Source organism: Heptranchias perlo, chromosome 5 (assembly GCF_035084215.1).
Source record: "Heptranchias perlo isolate sHepPer1 chromosome 5, sHepPer1.hap1, whole genome shotgun sequence".
NCBI lineage: Eukaryota > Metazoa > Chordata > Chondrichthyes > Hexanchiformes > Hexanchidae > Heptranchias > Heptranchias perlo.
The window spans coordinates 8,164,514-8,181,979 of NC_090329.1; the positions used below are offsets into that span (position 1 = coordinate 8,164,514).

Here is a 17,466-nt window from a genome sequence, read left to right on the forward strand (position 1 = left end):
TATGTTGACTCTGTCTAATCACATTATGATTTTCTAAGTGCCCTGTTACCACTTCCTTAATAATGGATTCCAGCATTTTCCCAATAACTGATGTCAGACTAACTGGCCTGTAGTTCCCTGTTTTCTCTCTCTCTCCTTTCTTGAATAGCGGGGTTACATTTGCTTCCTTCCAATTCACTGGGACCATTCCAGAATCTAGGGAATTTTGGAAGATCACAACCAATGCATCCACTATCCCTGCAGCCACCTCTTTTAGAACCCCAGGATGTAGGTCATCAGGTCCAGGGGATTTGTTGGCATTTATTCCCATAATTTCTCCAGTACTTTTTCTTTTCTAATCTTAATTACTTTAGGCTCCTCACTGTCATCAGCCCCTTGGTTCCCCACTATTTCTGGTATGTTTTTTGTGTCTTCTACAGTGAAGACAGATACAAAATACCTGTTCAAAGTCTCTGCCATTTCCTCATTCCTCATTATAATTTCTCCTGTCTCAGCCTGTAAAGGACCCATGTTTACTTTTGCTACTCTCCAGAATGGTAGCCTTGTTCCCTGTCTGAACTCGGGCTGATTAGCGCTGTGCCCCGTCTGAACTCGGGCTGATTAGCGCTGTGCCCCGTCTGAACTCGGGCTGATTAGCGCTGTGCCCTGTCTGAACTCGGGCTGATTAGCGCTGTGCCCCGTCTGAACTCGGGCTGATTAGCGCTGTGCCCTGTCTGAACTCGGGCTGATTAGCGCTGTGCCCCGTCTGAACTCGGGCTGATTAGCGCTGTGCCCCGTCTGAACTCGGGCTGTTTAGCGCTGTGCCCCGTCTGAACTCGGGCTGATTAGCGCTGTGCCCCGTCTGAACTCGGGCTGATTAGCGCTGTGCCCTGTCTGAACTCGGGCTGATTAGCGCTGTGCCCCGTCTGAACTCGGGCTGATTAGCGCTGTGCCCCATCTGAACTCGGGCTGATTAGCGCTGTGCCCCATCTGAACTCGGGCTGATTAGCACTGTGCCCCGTCTGAACTCGGGCTGATTAGCGCTGTGCCCCGTCTGAACTCGGGCTGATTAGCGCTGTGCCCTGTCTGAACTCGGGCGTATTAGCGCTGTGCCCTGTCTGAACTCGGGCGTGTTAGCATTGTGCATTGTCTGAACTCGGGTGTATTAGTGATGTTCCCTGTCTGAACTTGGGCGTATTAGCACTGTGCCCTGTCTGAACATGGACGTATTAGCATTGTCTGAACTCGGGTGTATTAGCACTGTGCCCTGTCTGAACTTGGGCGTATTAGCACTGTGCCCTGTCTGAACTCGGGCGTATTAGCACTGTGCCCTGTCTGAACTCGGGCGTATTAGCACTGTGCCCTGTCTGAATTCAACACGTATTAGCACTGTGCCCTGTCTGAATATGGGCGTATTAGCATTGTCTGAACTCGGGTGTATTTGCGCTGTGCCCTGTCTGAACTCTCGCCATTAACAGGACATTTCTTCACTGGACCAAAAACCCTGGTCAGGAAATGCAGCCGTTATAAAGAAATTAAACAAATGGAGATCCAAAACAGAACCCTGTGGGTCACATTCTCCCAGACTGGTGACAATCCCTCTATCACTGCCCTCTGAGTTGTATCAGTCAACCAATTACGTATCCATTGTAAAATATTACCACTGATTCCCTCTTTATTTATTTTCATTACCAGCCTTTCCAGAGGAACTGTAACAAAGGCCTGACTGAAATCCGAGTCCAGCACCTCCGCTGCCTTACCCCGATCAAGCTCCTTTAACACACCCGCAAATAAAATCAGTAACACCTGCCTTTCTCCAGTCTCCAGGCACCTCTCCAGTATTTTGAAAACATTAAACAGCCGACTATTTTATTCTTTAAATGTTACAAAAATTAGAGACTGAGCTAAACGAAAACATTGGAAATGAGTTTGCAGCATTTTTATTTTATTGCATTGATTATGAACTGACAGAGCAAAGCAAAGTAACAAAGCCAATCTACACCGAGGTACAGCAATCATTATCAGAATTACACAACTTTGGAATCAGTTTGCACGGAGCTGGTTGGGCATTTGGTTAACAACAGTTGATGCAGCAGTCTCTCTGTCAATGAATGAGTTTGGAAAAGGAAGGTTAGTCTATCAGCAGAGGGCGGTAAGCATTCAGAGCAGATCAGCCTGGGATGGAACTGCTCCAACTCTTCTGAAGCTGAGTTTTCACACTTCCTTGTCAGAGGTGAGTAAGGGTCGCACTGAAGATATCTTGTCATTCCAGCCCAAAGCACAATAGTTTGCCACTTCCTCACCTTCAAGTGCAATCATGTGTTTCCCTTGGCAATTGATGTCTTCGTACAGGATCCATACACCTGACTTGACATTGTGGGATAAGACCAGTTCAACGAAACCTGCTCTCTTCAGATCATCAATCCTCATGTCCACAGTTCGATACTCGCCCTTGAAGTGAACATGTACATACAGGACGATTGACGGGTGGCTCAGGTCGGTTTTGAGGAGTTGCAGAGAGTTGATTTTTCTGTCGAAGTTTCCCAGTTGTTCGTGCTCTCCTTCCCCGAATATCTTGCGATCTCCGGTGTAGTTTTTGCCAGTGTATCCGATCCAATGATTGCCCTTCACCTTCAGGGAGCGAGTGGTCCCGCTAAAGAACTTTACCCCAAGGTCAGGGGTGTCGGAGGTAAAATCTTCCCTTTTTCCCGTACAGCCTTCATTGTCGTATAGAATAACCTCGCACATTTTTCCAGTGATTCAGGAGTGTAGAGAGACAGCTGGATTTGAGAGGAGTGGTGATGGGACCTCTGTGTGTTTGGGTTTATATCAGCCACCTTCTTGATTGGACAGCCCATATTATAATTAGATCAGATATCAATATCCAATGGCCACAAGACACTGGTTCAGTTCAGGCCAGACCCAGCCCATAATTGGGCAAAGGAAGTGAACTCAGCGTTTGCACAATTAGATCGGATCAGCTCACGTATGCCAATCATTTTGCTCCTCGTACTCTCGCCTGTCTTCTGCTATCTCCTTAGCTCCTCTTCCCTAATTCCATGAAGGACCTGCTTCCATTGCAATTTCTGTTCCTCATCCAGTAATGCCCCAGTAGGTTGTTCGGATGATATGGGACTCGGTAACATTTACCAATCGACAGCAGCTATTCCAGCCCCCGATTGTAGGGTCCTGGAGGCAGTCAGCATCACACTGCCTCCAGGACTCGAATATTGTCTACAGATGCCTTTACTGTATGTGCATTGGGGAGACCAATATATCCCAGTTTCCAATTAAAAACAAACTGAATTTCTAATTGTGATCCTAAAACATTAATCAAAATCCTGATGTCCAATTTAATACAAAGGTTTGATCTTGAAGCATCGACCTGGTCCCTGAGGAGTGCTGCCCTGTCAGAGGGACAGTACTGAGGGAGTGCTGCACTGTCAGAGGGACAGTACTGAGGGAGTGCTGCCCTGTCAGAGGGACAGTACTGAGGGAGTGCTGCACTGTCAGAGGGACAGTACTGAGGGAGTGCTGCCCTGTCAGAGGGACAATACTGAGGGAGTGCTGCCCTGTCAGAGGGACAGTACTGAGGGAATGCTGCACCAACAGAGGGACAGTACTGAGGGAATGCTGCATTGTCGGAGGGAAGTACTGAGCGAGTGCTGCGCCAACAGATCGACAGGACTGAGGCAATGCTGCATTGTCGGAAGGACAGTACTGATGGAGTGCTGCACTGTTGGAGATGCCTTCTTTTGGATGAGACGTTAAACCGAGGACCCGTCTGTCTTCCAAGAGGTTGTAAAATATCACGCGGCACATAAGAACATTAGAGATATGAGCAGGAGAAGGCCATTTGGCCCTTCGAGCCTGCTCCGCCATTCAATGAGATCATGGCTGATCTGATTCTGGCCTCAACTCCACTTCCCCGCCTGTTCCCCATATCCTTTGACTCCCTTACTGATCAAAAGTTTGTCGAACTCGGCCTTGAATATATTCAATGACTCAGCCTCCACTGCTCTTTGGGGCAAAGAATTCCAAAGATTCACAACCCTCTGAGAGAAGAAATTTCTCCTCATCTCCGTCTTAAATGGGTGACCCCTTATTCTGAGACTATGCCCCCTAGTTCTAGATTCCCCTTTGAAGGGAAACATCCTCTCTCAGCATTTACACTGTCAAGCCCCCTCAGAATCTTATGTTTCAATAAGATCTCCTCTCATTCTTCTAAACTTCATTGGGTATAGGCCCAACCTGCTCATGGGAAAACCCTTCCATAACCGGAATCAACCCAGTGAACCTTCTCTGAACTGCCTCCAACGCAAGCATATCCTTTCTTAAATAAGGGGACCAAAACTGTTTGCAGTATTCCAGGTGTGGTCTCACCAGCACCCTGTACAGTTGGAGCATGACTTCCCTGCTTTTATACTCCAACCCCATGAAATAAAGGCCCATATTCCATTTGCCTTCCCAGTTACCTGCTGCACTCCTGTATGCTAACTTTTTGTGTTTCATATACAAGGACACCCAAATCCCTCTGTACCCCAGCATTCATATAATATTTTGTTTTTTTTATTTTTCCTACCAAAGTGGAAGATTTCACATTTTCCCACATTAAATACAACTGCCAAATTTTTGCCCACTCGCTTAATCTATCTATATCCCTTTGCAGACACTTTATGTCCTCCTCACAACTTACTTTTCCACCTATCTTTGTATCATCAGCAAATTTGTCCCCAGTACACGAGCTTTCCTCATCCAAGTCATTGATATAGATTGTAAATAGTTGAGGCCTCAGCACTGATCTCTGTGGGACCCCATTAGTTACAGATTGCCATCCTGAAAATGACCCCTTCATTCCGAATCTCTGTTTTCTGTTAGTTAGCCAATCCTCTATCCATGCCAGTACATTACCCCTAACACCATGGGCTCTTATCTTGTGCAGTAACCTTTCATGTGGCGCCTTATTGAATGCCTTTCGGAAATCCAAATACATGACATGTACATGTTCCCTTTTATCCATCCTGCTCGTTACTTCCTCAAAGAACTCTAATAAATTTGTCAAATATGATTTCCCTTACATAAAACCATGTTGACTCTCCTTGATTTTATTTTGAGTCTCTAAATGTCCTGCTAATACTTCCTTAATAATTGATTCTAGCATTTTCCCAATGACAGATGTTCGGCTAGTTGGCCTATAGTTACCTGCTTTCTATCTCCCTCCTTTCTTGAATAGGGGCGTTACATTTGCTGTTTTCCAATCCGCTGGGACCTTTCCAGAATCTAGTGAATGTTGGAAGATTACAACCAATGCATCCACTATCTCTGTTGCCACGTCTTTTAAGGCCCTCGGATGCAAGCCATCGGGTCCAGTGGACTTGTCAGCCTGCAGTCCCATTAGTTTGCCTCGTACTTTTTCTCTAGTGATAGTGATTGTTTTTAGATGCTCCCCCACTTTGCCCCTTGATTATCTACTATTATTGGTCTGGGTTTTAGTGTCTTCAACTGTGAAGATAGAAACAAAATATCTGTTCAATGCCTCTGCCATTTCCTTGTTTTCCATTATTATTTCCCCAGTCTCATCCTCTAAGGGACCTATACTTACTTTAGCTACTCTCTTTTCATATACTTGTGAAAGCTCTTACTGTCAGTTTTTATATTTCTTGCTAGTTTACTCTCATAATCTATTTTCTCCCTCTTTATTATTTTTTTTGTCCTCCTTTGCTGGTTTCTAAACTTTTCCCAATCTTTGTCATGTTTTCTGCCTTTTCTTTTATCTTAAGACCATCCTTAACTGCCTTAGTTAGCCATGGTTGGTATACCCTTCTCATGGAGTCTTTCCTCTTTACTGGGATATATTTTTGTTGAGAGTCATAAAATATATCTTTAAATGTCTGCCACTGCTTATCCACCGTTATACCTTCTAGTGGGTTTTCCCAGTCCACTTCAGCCAACTCTGTCCTCATGGCATTGTAATTGCCCTTATTTTGGTTTAATTCAATGGTTTCAGATCCAAGATCCGCTCTCTCAAACTGGATGTGAAATTCTATCATATTATGATCACTGTTTCCTATGGGATCCTTTACTTTGAGTTCAATAATTAATCCTGTCTCATTACCCATTAGCAGATCTAAATGGTCTGTTCCCTTGTTGGTTCCACAATGTATTGTTCTAAGAAACAATCCTGAATACACTCTATGAACTCATCTTCTGGGTTACTTCTGCCAATTTGATTTGTCCAATCTATATGGAAGTTAAAATCACCTATGATTATTGCATTGCCTTTTTTACAAGGTCTCATTATTTCTTCATTTATATTTTGCCCTACAGTGTAGCAACTGTTAGGGGGCCTATAGACTACTCACTCCAATGATTTCTTACCCTTGCTAATTCTTCCCTCCACCCAAATTGATTCGCCATCTTGATCTTCTGAGCCAAGATAATTTCTCACTATTGTACTAATTGCATCCTTTATTAACAGAGCTACCCCACCACCTTTTTCTTTCTTCCTATCCTTCCAAAATGTCAGATAGCCCTGAATATTCAGTTCCCAACCTTCGTAACCTTGCAACCACGCCTCTGCAATGGCAAAGGTAGTATTCGAAGAAGAGCAGGGGAGTTCTCCCGATGTCCTGGTAAATATTTATCCCTCAACCAACATCACTAGAACAGATGATCTGGTCATTATCACATTGTTGTTTGAGGGAAAATTTGAGGCAAGGCCCAGTAACGGCAGGACTCAGCTCCTTGGTAACGGTTCAATTCCAATGGGAAGGGTGAGTGGTGCTTCTCATGCCCCACCCCCAGAGAGGGAGAGAGCGAGAGAGAGGGAGTTAGAGAAATCTGAAAAATAAAGGGGTAGAGACTGACATTGTGCAAAATGGGTGATAGTGAATTGGCAGCCAGTTTTACATCTCTCTGGATTTTGATTTCTATTGGAAGTGAGAATGACCCACCAGGAGTGTGAGACAGACCTTCCGGAGAATGAGGCAGTCTCCTCCGGGTATTGAGTCTGTCCGTCCGAGGAGTGAGACAGTCTCCTCCGGCGAGTGAGAAGGATCCTGCGGAGAGTGAGACTGACCCTCCTGGCCAGGAAATGCAGCCGTTATAAAGAAATTAAACAAAAGGAGACCCAAAACAGACCCCTGTGGGTCACATTCTCCCAGACTGGTGACTGGGGAGTGAGGACTGTCTCCTCCGGTGAGCGAGACTGACTCTCCGGGTAGTGAGACAGACCCTCAGGGGAGTGAGACTGAATCTTTCATGAGTGAGACTGATCATCCAGGTAGTGAGAGTGACCATCCTGGGAGTGAGTCTGTCTCCTGTGGAGAGTGTGACTGTCTCCTGAGGGGAGTGAGACTGTCCCTCCAGAGGATGATACTGTCCCTCCGGGGAGTGAGACTTTCCCTCCGGGGAGTGAGACTGTCTCCTCCAGTTAATGAGACTGACACTCTGTGGAGCGAGATTGTCCCTCTGGGGAGTGAGAGTGACCGCCTGTGGAGTGACAGTCCCTCCGGTGAATGAGGCTGTCCCTGCGGGGAGTGACTGTCCCTCCGGGAAGTGAGACTGACGTCTGTGGAGTGAGACAGTCCTTCCGGTGAATGAGACTGTCCCTGTGGGGAGAGAGACTGTCCATAAGACCAAAAGACCATAAGAGATAGGAGCAGGAGTAGGCCATTCAGCCTGTCGAGCCTGCTCCGCCATTCAATGAGATCATGGCTGATCTGATTCTGGCCTCAACTCCACTTTCCCGCCCTTTCCCCATATCCTTTGACTCCCTTACGGATCAAAATTTTGTCCAACTCAGCCTTGAATGTATTCAGTGACTCAGCCTCCACAGCTTTTTGGGGTAAAGAATTCCAAAGATTCACGACACCCTCGGAGAAGAAATTCCTCCTCATTTCGGTCGTAAACGGGCGAACCCTTATTCTGAGACTATGCCACCTAGTTTTTGTTTCCCCCATGAGCGGTAATCTAAATCTTGTCTGAACTCGGGTGTATTTGCGCTGTGCCCTGTCTCAACTCTCGCCATTAACAGGACAGTTCTTCACTGGACCAAAAACCCTGGTCAGGAAATGCAGCCGTTATAAAGAAATTAAACAAAAGGAGACCCAAAACAGAACCCTGTGGGTCACATTCTCCCAGACTGGTGACAATCCCTGTATCACTGCCCTCTGAGTTGTATCAGTCAACCAATTACGTATCCATTGTAAAATATTCCCACTGATTCACTCTTTATTTATTTTCATTACCAGCCTTTCCAGAGGAACTGTAACAAAGGACTTACTGAAATCCGAGTCCAGCACCTCCGCTGCCTTACCCCGATCAAGCTCCTTTAACACACCCGCAAAGAAAATCAGTAACACCTGCCTTTCTCCAGTCTCCAGGCACCTCTCCAGTATTTTGAAAACATTAAACAGCCGACTATTTTATTCTTTAAATGTTACAAGAATTAGAGACTGAGCTAAACGAAAACATTGGAAATGAGTTTGCAGCATTTTTATTTTATTGCATTGATTATGAACTGACAGAGCAAAGCAAAGTAACAAAGCCAATCTACACCGAGGTACAGCAATCATTATCAGAATTACACAACTTTGGAATCAGTTTGCACGGAGCTGGTTGGGCATTTGGTTAACAACAGTTGATGCAGCAGACTCTCTGTCAATGAATGAGTTTGGAAAAGGAAGGTTAGTCTATCAGCAGAGGGCGGTAAGCATTCAGAGCAGATCAGCCTGGGATGGAACTGCTCCAACTCTTCTGAAACTGAGTTTTCACACTTCCTTGTCAGAGGTGAGTAAGGGTCGGAGTGAAGACATCTTGTCATTCCAGCCCAAAGCACAATAGTTTGCCACTTCCTCACCTTCAAGTGCGATCATGTGTTTCCCTTGGCAATTGGCGTCTTCGTACAGGATCCATACACCTGACTTGACATTGTGGGATAAGACCAGTTCAACGAAACCTGCTCTCTTCAGATCATCAATCCTCATGTCCACAGTTCGATACTCGCCCTTGAAGTGAACATGTTCATACAGGACGATTGACGGGTGGCTCAGGTCGGTTTTGAGGAGTTGCAGAGAGTTGATTTTTCTGTCGAAGTTTCCCAGTTGTTCGTGCTCTCCTTCCCCGAATATCTTGCGATCTCCGGTGTAGTTTTTGCCAGTGTATCCGATCCAATGATTGCCCTTCACCTTCAGGGAGCGAGCGGTCCCGCTAAAGAACTTTACCCCAAGGTCAGGGGTGTCGGAGGTAAAATCTTCCCTTTTTCCCGTACAGCCTTCATTGTCGTATAGAATAACCTCGCACATTTTTCCAGTGATTCAGGAGTGTAGAGAGACAGCTGGATTTGAGAGGAGTGGTGATGGGACCTCTGTGTGTTTGGGTTTATATCAGCCACCTTCTTGATTGGACAGCCCATATTATAATTAGATCAGATATCAATATCCAATGGCCACAAGACACTGGTTCAGTTCAGGCCAGAACCAGCCCATAATTGGGCAAAGGAAGTGAACTCAGCGTTTGCACAATTAGATCGGATCAGCTCACGTATGCCAATCATTTTGCTCCTCGTACTCTCGCCTGTCTTCTGCTATCTCGTTAGTTTCTCTTCCCTAATTCCATGAAGGACCTGCTTCCATTGCAATTTCTGTTCCTCATCCAGTAATGCCCCAGCAGGTTGTTGGGATGATATGGGACTCGGTAACATTTACCAATCGACAGCAGCTATTCCAGCCCCCGATTGTAGGGTCCTGGAGGCAGTCAGCATCACACTGCCTCCAGGACTCGAATATTGTCTACAGATGCCTTTACTGTATGTGCATTGGGGAGACCAATATATCCCAGTTTCCAATTAAAAACAAACTGAATTTCTAATTGTGATCCTAAAACATTAATCAAAATCCTGATGTCCAATTTAATACAAAGGTTTGATCTTGAAGCATCGACCTGGTCCCTGAGGAGTGCTGCCCTGTCAGAGGGACAGTACTGAGGGAGTGCTGCACTGTCAGAGGGACAGTACTGAGGGAGTGCTGCCCTGTCAGAGGGACAGTACTGAGGGAGTGCTGCACTGTCAGAGAGACAGTACTGAGGGAGTGCTGCCCTGTCAGAGGGACAATACTGAGGGAGTGCTGCCCTGTCAGAGGGACAGTACTGAGGGAATGCTGCACCAACAGAGGGACAGTACTGAGGGAATGCTGCATTGTCGGAGGGAAGTACTGAGCGAGTGCTGCGCCAACAGATCGACAGGACTGAGGCAATGCTGCATTGTCGGAAGGACAGTACTGATGGAGTGCTGCACTGTTGGAGATGCCTTCTTTTGGATGAGACGTTAAACCGAGGACCCGTCTGTCTTCCAAGAGGTTGTAAAATATCACGCGGCACATAAGAACATTAGAGATATGAGCAGGAGAAGGCCATTTGGCCCTTCGAGCCTGCTCCGCCATTCAATGAGATCATGGCTGATCTGATTCTGGCCTCAACTCCACTTCCCCGCCTGTTCCCCATATCCTTTGACTCCCTTACTGATCAAAAGTTTGTCGAACTCGGCCTTGAATATATTCAATGACTCAGCCTCCACTGCTCTTTGGGGCAAAGAATTCCAAAGATTCACAACCCTCTGAGAGAAGAAATTTCTCCTCATCTCCGTCTTAAATGGGTGACCCCTTATTCTGAGACTATGCCCCCTAGTTCTAGATTCCCCTTTGAAGGGAAACATCCTCTCTCAGCATTTACACTGTCAAGCCCCCTCAGAATCTTATGTTTCAATAAGATCTCCTCTCATTCTTCTAAACTTCATTGGGTATAGGCCCAACCTGCTCATGGGAAAACCCTTCCATAACCGGAATCAACCCAGTGAACCTTCTCTGAACTGCCTCCAACGCAAGCATATCCTTTCTTAAATAAGGGGACCAAAACTGTTTGCAGTATTCCAGGTGTGGTCTCACCAGCACCCTGTACAGTTGGAGCATGACTTCCCTGCTTTTATACTCCAACCCCATGAAATAAAGGCCCATATTCCATTTGCCTTCCCAGTTACCTGCTGCACTCCTGTATGCTAACTTTTTGTGTTTCATGTACAAGGACACCCAAATCCCTCTGTACCCCAGCATTCATATAATATTTTGTTTTTTTTATTTTTCCTACCAAAGTGGAAGATTTCACATTTTCCCACATTAAACTCCAACTGCCAAATTTTTGCCCACTCGCTTAATCTATCTATATCCCTTTGCAGACACTTTATGTCCTCCTCACAACTTACTTTTCCACCTATCTTTGTATCATCAGCAAATTTGTCCCCAGTACACGAGCTTTCCTCATCCAAGTCATTGATATAGATTGTAAATAGTTGAGGCCTCAGCACTGATCTCTGTGGGACCCCATTAGTTACAGATTGCCATCCTGAAAATGACCCCTTCATTCCGAATCTCTGTTTTCTGTTAGTTAGCCAATCCTCTATCCATGGGCTCTTATCTTGTGCAGTAACCTTTCATGTGGCGCCTTATTGAATGCCTTTCGGAAATCCAAATACATGACATGTACATGTTCCCTTTTATCCATCCTGCTCGTTACTTCCTCAAAGAACTCTAATAAATTTGTCAAATATGATTTCCCTTACATAAAACCATGTTGACTCTCCTTGATTTTATTTTGAGTCTCTAAATGTCCTGCTAATACTTCCTTAATAATTGATTCTAGCATTTTCCCAATGACAGATGTTCGGCTAGTTGGCCTATAGTTACCTGCTTTCTATCTCCCTCCTTTCTTGAATAGGGGCGTTACATTTGCTGTTTTCCAATCCGCTGGGACCTTTCCAGAATCTAGTGAATGTTGGAAGATTACAACCAATGCATCCACTATCTCTGTAGCCACTTCTTTTAAGACCCTCGGATGCAAGCCATTGGGTCCAGGGGACTTGTCAGCCTGCAGTCCCATTAGTTTGCCTCGTACTTTTTCTCTAGTGATAGTGATTGTTTTTAGATGCTCCCCCACTTTGCCCCTTGATTATCTACTATTATTGGTCTGGGTTTTAGTGTCTTCAACTGTGAAGATAGAAACAAAATATCTGTTCAATGCTTCTGCCATTTCCTTGTTTTCCATTATTATTTCCCCAGTCTCATCCTCTAAGGGACCTATACTTACTTTAGCTACTCTCTTTCTTTTCATATACTTGTGAAAGCTCTTACTGTCAGTTTTTATATTTCTTGCTAGTTTACTCTCATAATCTATTTTCTCCCTCTTTATTATTTTTTTTGTCCTCCTTTGCTGGTTTCTAAACTTTTCCCAATCTTTGTCATGTTTTCTGCCTTTTCTTTTATCTTGAGACCATCCTTAACTGCCTTAGTTAGCCATGGTTGGTATACCCTTCTCATGGAGTCTTTCCTCTTTACTGGGATATATTTTTGTTGAGAGTCATAAAATATATCTTTAAATGTCTGCCACTGCTTATCCACCGTTATACCTTCTAGTGGGTTTTCCCAGTCCACTTCAGCCAACTCTGTCCTCATGGCATTGTAATTGCCCTTATTTTGGTTTAATTCAATGGTTTCAGATCCAAGATCCGCTCTCTCAAACTGGATGTGAAATTCTATCATATTATGATCACTGTTTCCTATGGGATCCTTTACTTTGAGTTCAATAATTAATCCTGTCTCATTACCCATTAGCAGATCTAAATGGTCTGTTCCCTTGTTGGTTCCACAATGTATTGTTCTAAGAAACAATCCTGAATACACTCTATGAACTCATCTTCTGGGTTACTTCTGCCAATTTGATTTGTCCAATCTATATGGAAGTTAAAATCACCTATGATTATTGCATTGCCTTTTTTACAAGGTCTCATTATTTCTTCATTTATATTTTGCCCTACAGTGTAGCTACTGTTAGGGGGCCTATAGACTACTCACTCCAATGATTTCTTACCCTTGCTAATTCTTCCCTCCACCCAAATTGATTCGCCATCTTGATCTTCTGAGCCAAGATAATTTCTCACTATTGTACTAATTGCATCCTTTATTAACAGAGCTACCCCACCACCTTTTTCTTTCTTCCTATCCTTCCAAAATGTCAGATAGCCCTGAATATTCAGTTCCCAACCTTCGTAACCTTGCAACCACGCCTCTGCAATGGCAAAGGTAGTATTCGAAGAAGAGCAGGGGAGTTCTCCCGATGTCCTGGTAAATATTTATCCCTCAACCAACATCACTAGAACAGATGATCTGGTCATTATCACATTGTTGTTTGAGGGAAAATTTGAGGCAAGGCCCAGTAACGGCAGGACTCAGCTCCTTGGTAACGGTTCAATTCCAATGGGAAGGGTGGGTGGTGCTTCTCATGCCCCACCCCCAGAGAGGGAGAGAGCGAGAGAGAGGGAGTTAGAGAAATCTGAAAAATAAAGGGGTAGAGACTGACATTGTGCAAAATGGGTGATAGTGAATTGGCAGCCAGTTTTACATCTCTCTGGATTTTGATTTCTATTGGAAGTGAGAATGACCCACCAGGAGTGTGAGACAGACCTTCCGGAGAGTGAGGCAGTCTCCTCCGGGTATTGAGTCTGTCCGTCCGAGGAGTGAGACAGTCTCCTCCGGCGAGTGAGAAGGATCCTGCGGAGAGTGAGACTGACCCTCCTGGCCAGGAAATGCAGCCGTTATAAAGAAATTAAACAAAAGGAGACCCAAAACAGACCCCTGTGGGTCACATTCTCCCAGACTGGTGACTGGGGAGTGAGGACTGTCTCCTCCGGTGAGCGAGACTGACTCTCCGGGTAGTGAGACAGACCCTCAGGGGAGTGAGACTGAATCTTTCATGAGTGAGACTGATCATCCAGGTAGTGAGAGTGACCATCCTGGGAGTGAGTCTGTCTCCTGTGGAGAGTGTGACTGTCTCCTGAGGGGAGTGAGACTGTCCCTCCAGAGGATGATACTGTCCCTCAGGGGAGTGAGACTTTCCCTCCGGGGAGTGAGACTGTCTCCTCCAGTTAATGAGACTGACACTCTGTGGAGCGAGATTGTCCCTCTGGGGAGTGAGAGTGACCGCCTGTGGAGTGACAGTCCCTCCGGTGAATGAGGCTGTCCCTGCGGGGAGTGACTGTCCCTCCGGGAAGTGAGACTGACGTCTGTGGAGTGAGACAGTCCTTCCGGTGAATGAGACTGTCCCTGTGGGGAGAGAGACTGTCCATAAGACCAAAAGACCATAAGAGATAGGAGCAGGAGTAGGCCATTCAGCCTGTCGAGCCTGCTCCGCCATTCAATGAGATCATGGCTGATCTGATTCTGGCCTCAACTCCACTTTCCCGCCCTTTCCCCATATCCTTTGACTCCCTTACGGATCAAAAGTTTGTCGAACTCAGCCTTGAATGTATTCAATGACTCAGCCTCCACAGCTTTTTGGGGTAAAGAATTCCAAAGATTCACGACACCCTCGGAGAAGAAATTCCTCCTCATTTCGGTCGTAAACGGGCGAACCCTTATTCTGAGACTATGCCACCTAGTTTTTGTTTCCCCCATGAGCGGTAATCTAAATCTTGTCTGAACTCGGGTGTATTCGCGCTGTGCCCTGTCTCAACTCTCGCCATTAACAGGACAGTTCTTCACTGGACCAAAAACCCTGGTCAGGAAATGCAGCCGTTATAAAGAAATTAAACAAAAGGAGACCCAAAACAGAACCCTGTGGGTCACATTCTCCCAGACTGGTGACAATCCCTGTATCACTGCCCTCTGAGTTGTATCAGTCAACCAATTACGTATCCATTGTAAAATATTCCCACTGATTCCCTCTTTATTTATTTTCATTACCGGCCTTTCCAGAGGAACTGTAACAAAGGACTTACTGAAATCCGAGTCCAGCACCTCCGCTGCCTTACCCCGATCAAGCTCCTTTAACACACCCGCAAAGAAAATCAGTAACACCTGCCTTTCTCCAGTCTCCAGGCACCTCTCCAGTATTTTGAAAACATTAAACAGCCGACTATTTTATTCTTTAAATGTTACAAGAATTAGAGACTGAGCTAAACAAAAACATTGGAAATGAGTTTGCAGCATTTTTATTTTATTGCATTGATTATGAACTGACAGAGCAAAGCAAAGTAACAAAGCCAATCTACACCGAGGTACAGCAATCATTATCAGAATTACACAACTTTGGAATCAGTTTGAACGGAATTGGTTGGGCATTTGGTTAACAACAGTTGATGCAGCAGACTCTCTGTCAATGAATGAGTTTAGTAAAGGGAGGTTAGTCCATCAGCAGAGGGCGGTAAGCATTCAGAGCAGATCAGCCTGGGATGGAACTGCTCTAACTCTTCTGAAGCTGAGTTTTCACACTTCCTTGTCAGAGGTGAGTAAGGGTCGGAGTGAAGACATCTTGTCATTCCAGCCCAAAGCACAATAGTTTCCCACTTTCTCACCTTCAAGTGCGATCATTTGTTTCCCTTGGCAATTGGCGTCTTCGTACAGGATCCATACACCTGACTTGACATTGTGGGATGAGACCAGATCATCGAAACCTCCTCTCTTCAGATCATCAATCCTCATGTCCACAGTACGAGACTCGCCCTTGAAGGAAGCATGCTCGTACAGGACGATTGACGGGTGGCTCAGGTCGGTTTTGAGGAGTTGCAGAGAGTTGATTTTTCTGTCGAAGTTTCCCAGTTGTTCGTGCTCTCCTTCCCCGAATATCTTGCGATCTCCGGTGTAGTTTTTGCCAGTGTATCCGATCCAATGATTGCCCTTCACCTTCAGGGAGCGAGTGGTCCCGCTAAAGAACTTTACCCCAAGGTCAGGGGTGTCGGAGGTAAAATCTTCCATTTTTCCCGTACAGCCTTCATTGTCGTATAGAATAACCTCGCACATTTTTCCAGTGATTCAGGAGTGTAGAGAGACAGCTGGATTTGAGAGGAGTGGTGATGGGACCTCTGTGTGTTTGGGTTTATATCAGCCACCTTCTTGATTGGACAGCCCATATTATAATTAGATCGGATATCAATGTCCAATGGCCACAAGACACTGGTTCAGTTCAGGCCAGACCCAGCCCATAATTGGGTAAAGGAAGTGAGTACGAAGCTTTTCACAGATTTCTGAATTGTGAACTCAGCGTTTGCACAATTAGATTGGATCAGCTCACGTATGCCAATGAAAATTGCACGTCTGATCATTTTGCTCCTCGTACTCTCGCCTGTCTTCTGCTATCTCGTTAGTTTCTCTTCCCTAATTCCATGAAGGACCTTCTTCCATTGCAATTTCTGTTCCTCATCCAGTAACGTCCCAGCAGGTTGTTCGGATGATATGGGACTCGGTAACATTTACCAATCGACAGCAGCTATTCCAGCCCCCGATTGTAGGGTCCTGGAGGCAGTCAGCCCCACACTGCCTCCAGGATTCGAATGTTGTCGACAGATGCCTTTACTGTATGTGCCATTGGGGAGACCAATATATCCCAGTTTCCAAGTAAAAACAAACTGAATTGCTAATTGTGATCCTAAAACATTAATCAAAATCCTGATGTCCAATTTAATACAAAGGTTTGATCTTGAAGCATCGACCTGATCCCTGAGGGAGTGCTGCACTGTCAGAGGGACAGTACTGAGGGAGTGCTGCACTGTCAGAGGGACAGTACTGAGGGAGTGCTGCCCTGTCAGAGGGACAGTACTGAGGGAGTGCTGCCCTGTCAGATGGACAGTACTGAGGGAATGCTGCACTGTCAGAGGGACAGTACTGAGGGAGTGCTGCCCTGTCAGAGGGACAGTACTGAGGGAGTGCTGCCCTGTCAGAGGGACAGTACTGAGGGAGTGCTGCCCTGTCAGAGGGACAGTACTGAGGGAGTGCTGCACTGTCAGAGGGACAGTACTGAGGGAGTGCTGCCCTGTCAGAGGGACAGTACTGAGGGAGTGCTGCCCTGTCAGAGGGACAGTACTGAGGCAGTGCTGCACTGTCAGAGGGACAGTACTGAGGGAGTGCTGCACTGTTGAAGGTGCCTTCTTTTGGATGAGACGTTAAACCGAGGACCCATCTGTCCTCCCAAGAGGTTGTAAAATATCACACGGCGCATAAGAACATCAGAGATAGGAGCAGGAATAGGCCATTTGGCCCTTCGAGCCTGCTCCGCCATTCAATGAGATCATGGCTGATCTGATTCTGGCCTCAACTCCACTTTCCCGCCTGTTCCCCATATCCTTTGACTCCCTTACTGATCAAAAATTTGTCTAACTCGGCCTGGAATATATTGAATGACTCAGCCTCCACTGCACTTTGGGACAAAGAATTCAAAAGATTTACAACCCTCTGAGAGACGAAATTTCTCCTCATCTCCATCTTAAATGGGCCACCCCTTATTCTGAGACTATGGCCCCTTGTTCTAGATTCCCCTATGAGGGGAAACATCTTCTCAGCATTTACCCTGTCAAGCCCCCTCAGAATCTTATGTTTCAATAAGATCTCCTCTCATTCTTCTAAACTCCAGTGAGTACAGGCCCAAGCTGCTCATGAGAAAACCCTTCCA

General features: G+C 45.8%; 2 protein-coding genes across 2 annotated transcripts; both read right to left on the reverse strand.

Annotated features, from left to right (window-relative positions):
• Positions 1-8,750: 8,750 nt before the first annotated feature.
• On the reverse strand, positions 8,751-9,284 carry LOC137321553 (epidermal differentiation-specific protein-like). The gene has a single exon (XM_067983950.1). The coding sequence runs from the start codon at positions 9,282-9,284 to the stop codon at positions 8,751-8,753; it is 534 nt and encodes a 177-aa protein (XP_067840051.1).
• Positions 9,285-15,287: 6,003 nt separating this feature from the next.
• LOC137321554 (epidermal differentiation-specific protein-like) lies at positions 15,288-15,821 on the reverse strand. Its single transcript, XM_067983951.1, has one exon. It carries the CDS (start codon positions 15,819-15,821, stop codon positions 15,288-15,290), a length of 534 nt encoding a protein of 177 aa, XP_067840052.1.
• Between the last annotated feature and the right edge of the window lie 1,645 nt (positions 15,822-17,466).

Bases quoted from the DNA above. Each gene is read 5' to 3' on its own strand.
- LOC137321553 (XM_067983950.1), bottom strand. From the start codon at position 9,284: ATGTGCGAGGTTATTCTATACGACAATGAAGGCTGTACGGGAAAAAGG.
- LOC137321554 (XM_067983951.1), bottom strand. From the start codon at position 15,821: ATGTGCGAGGTTATTCTATACGACAATGAAGGCTGTACGGGAAAAATG.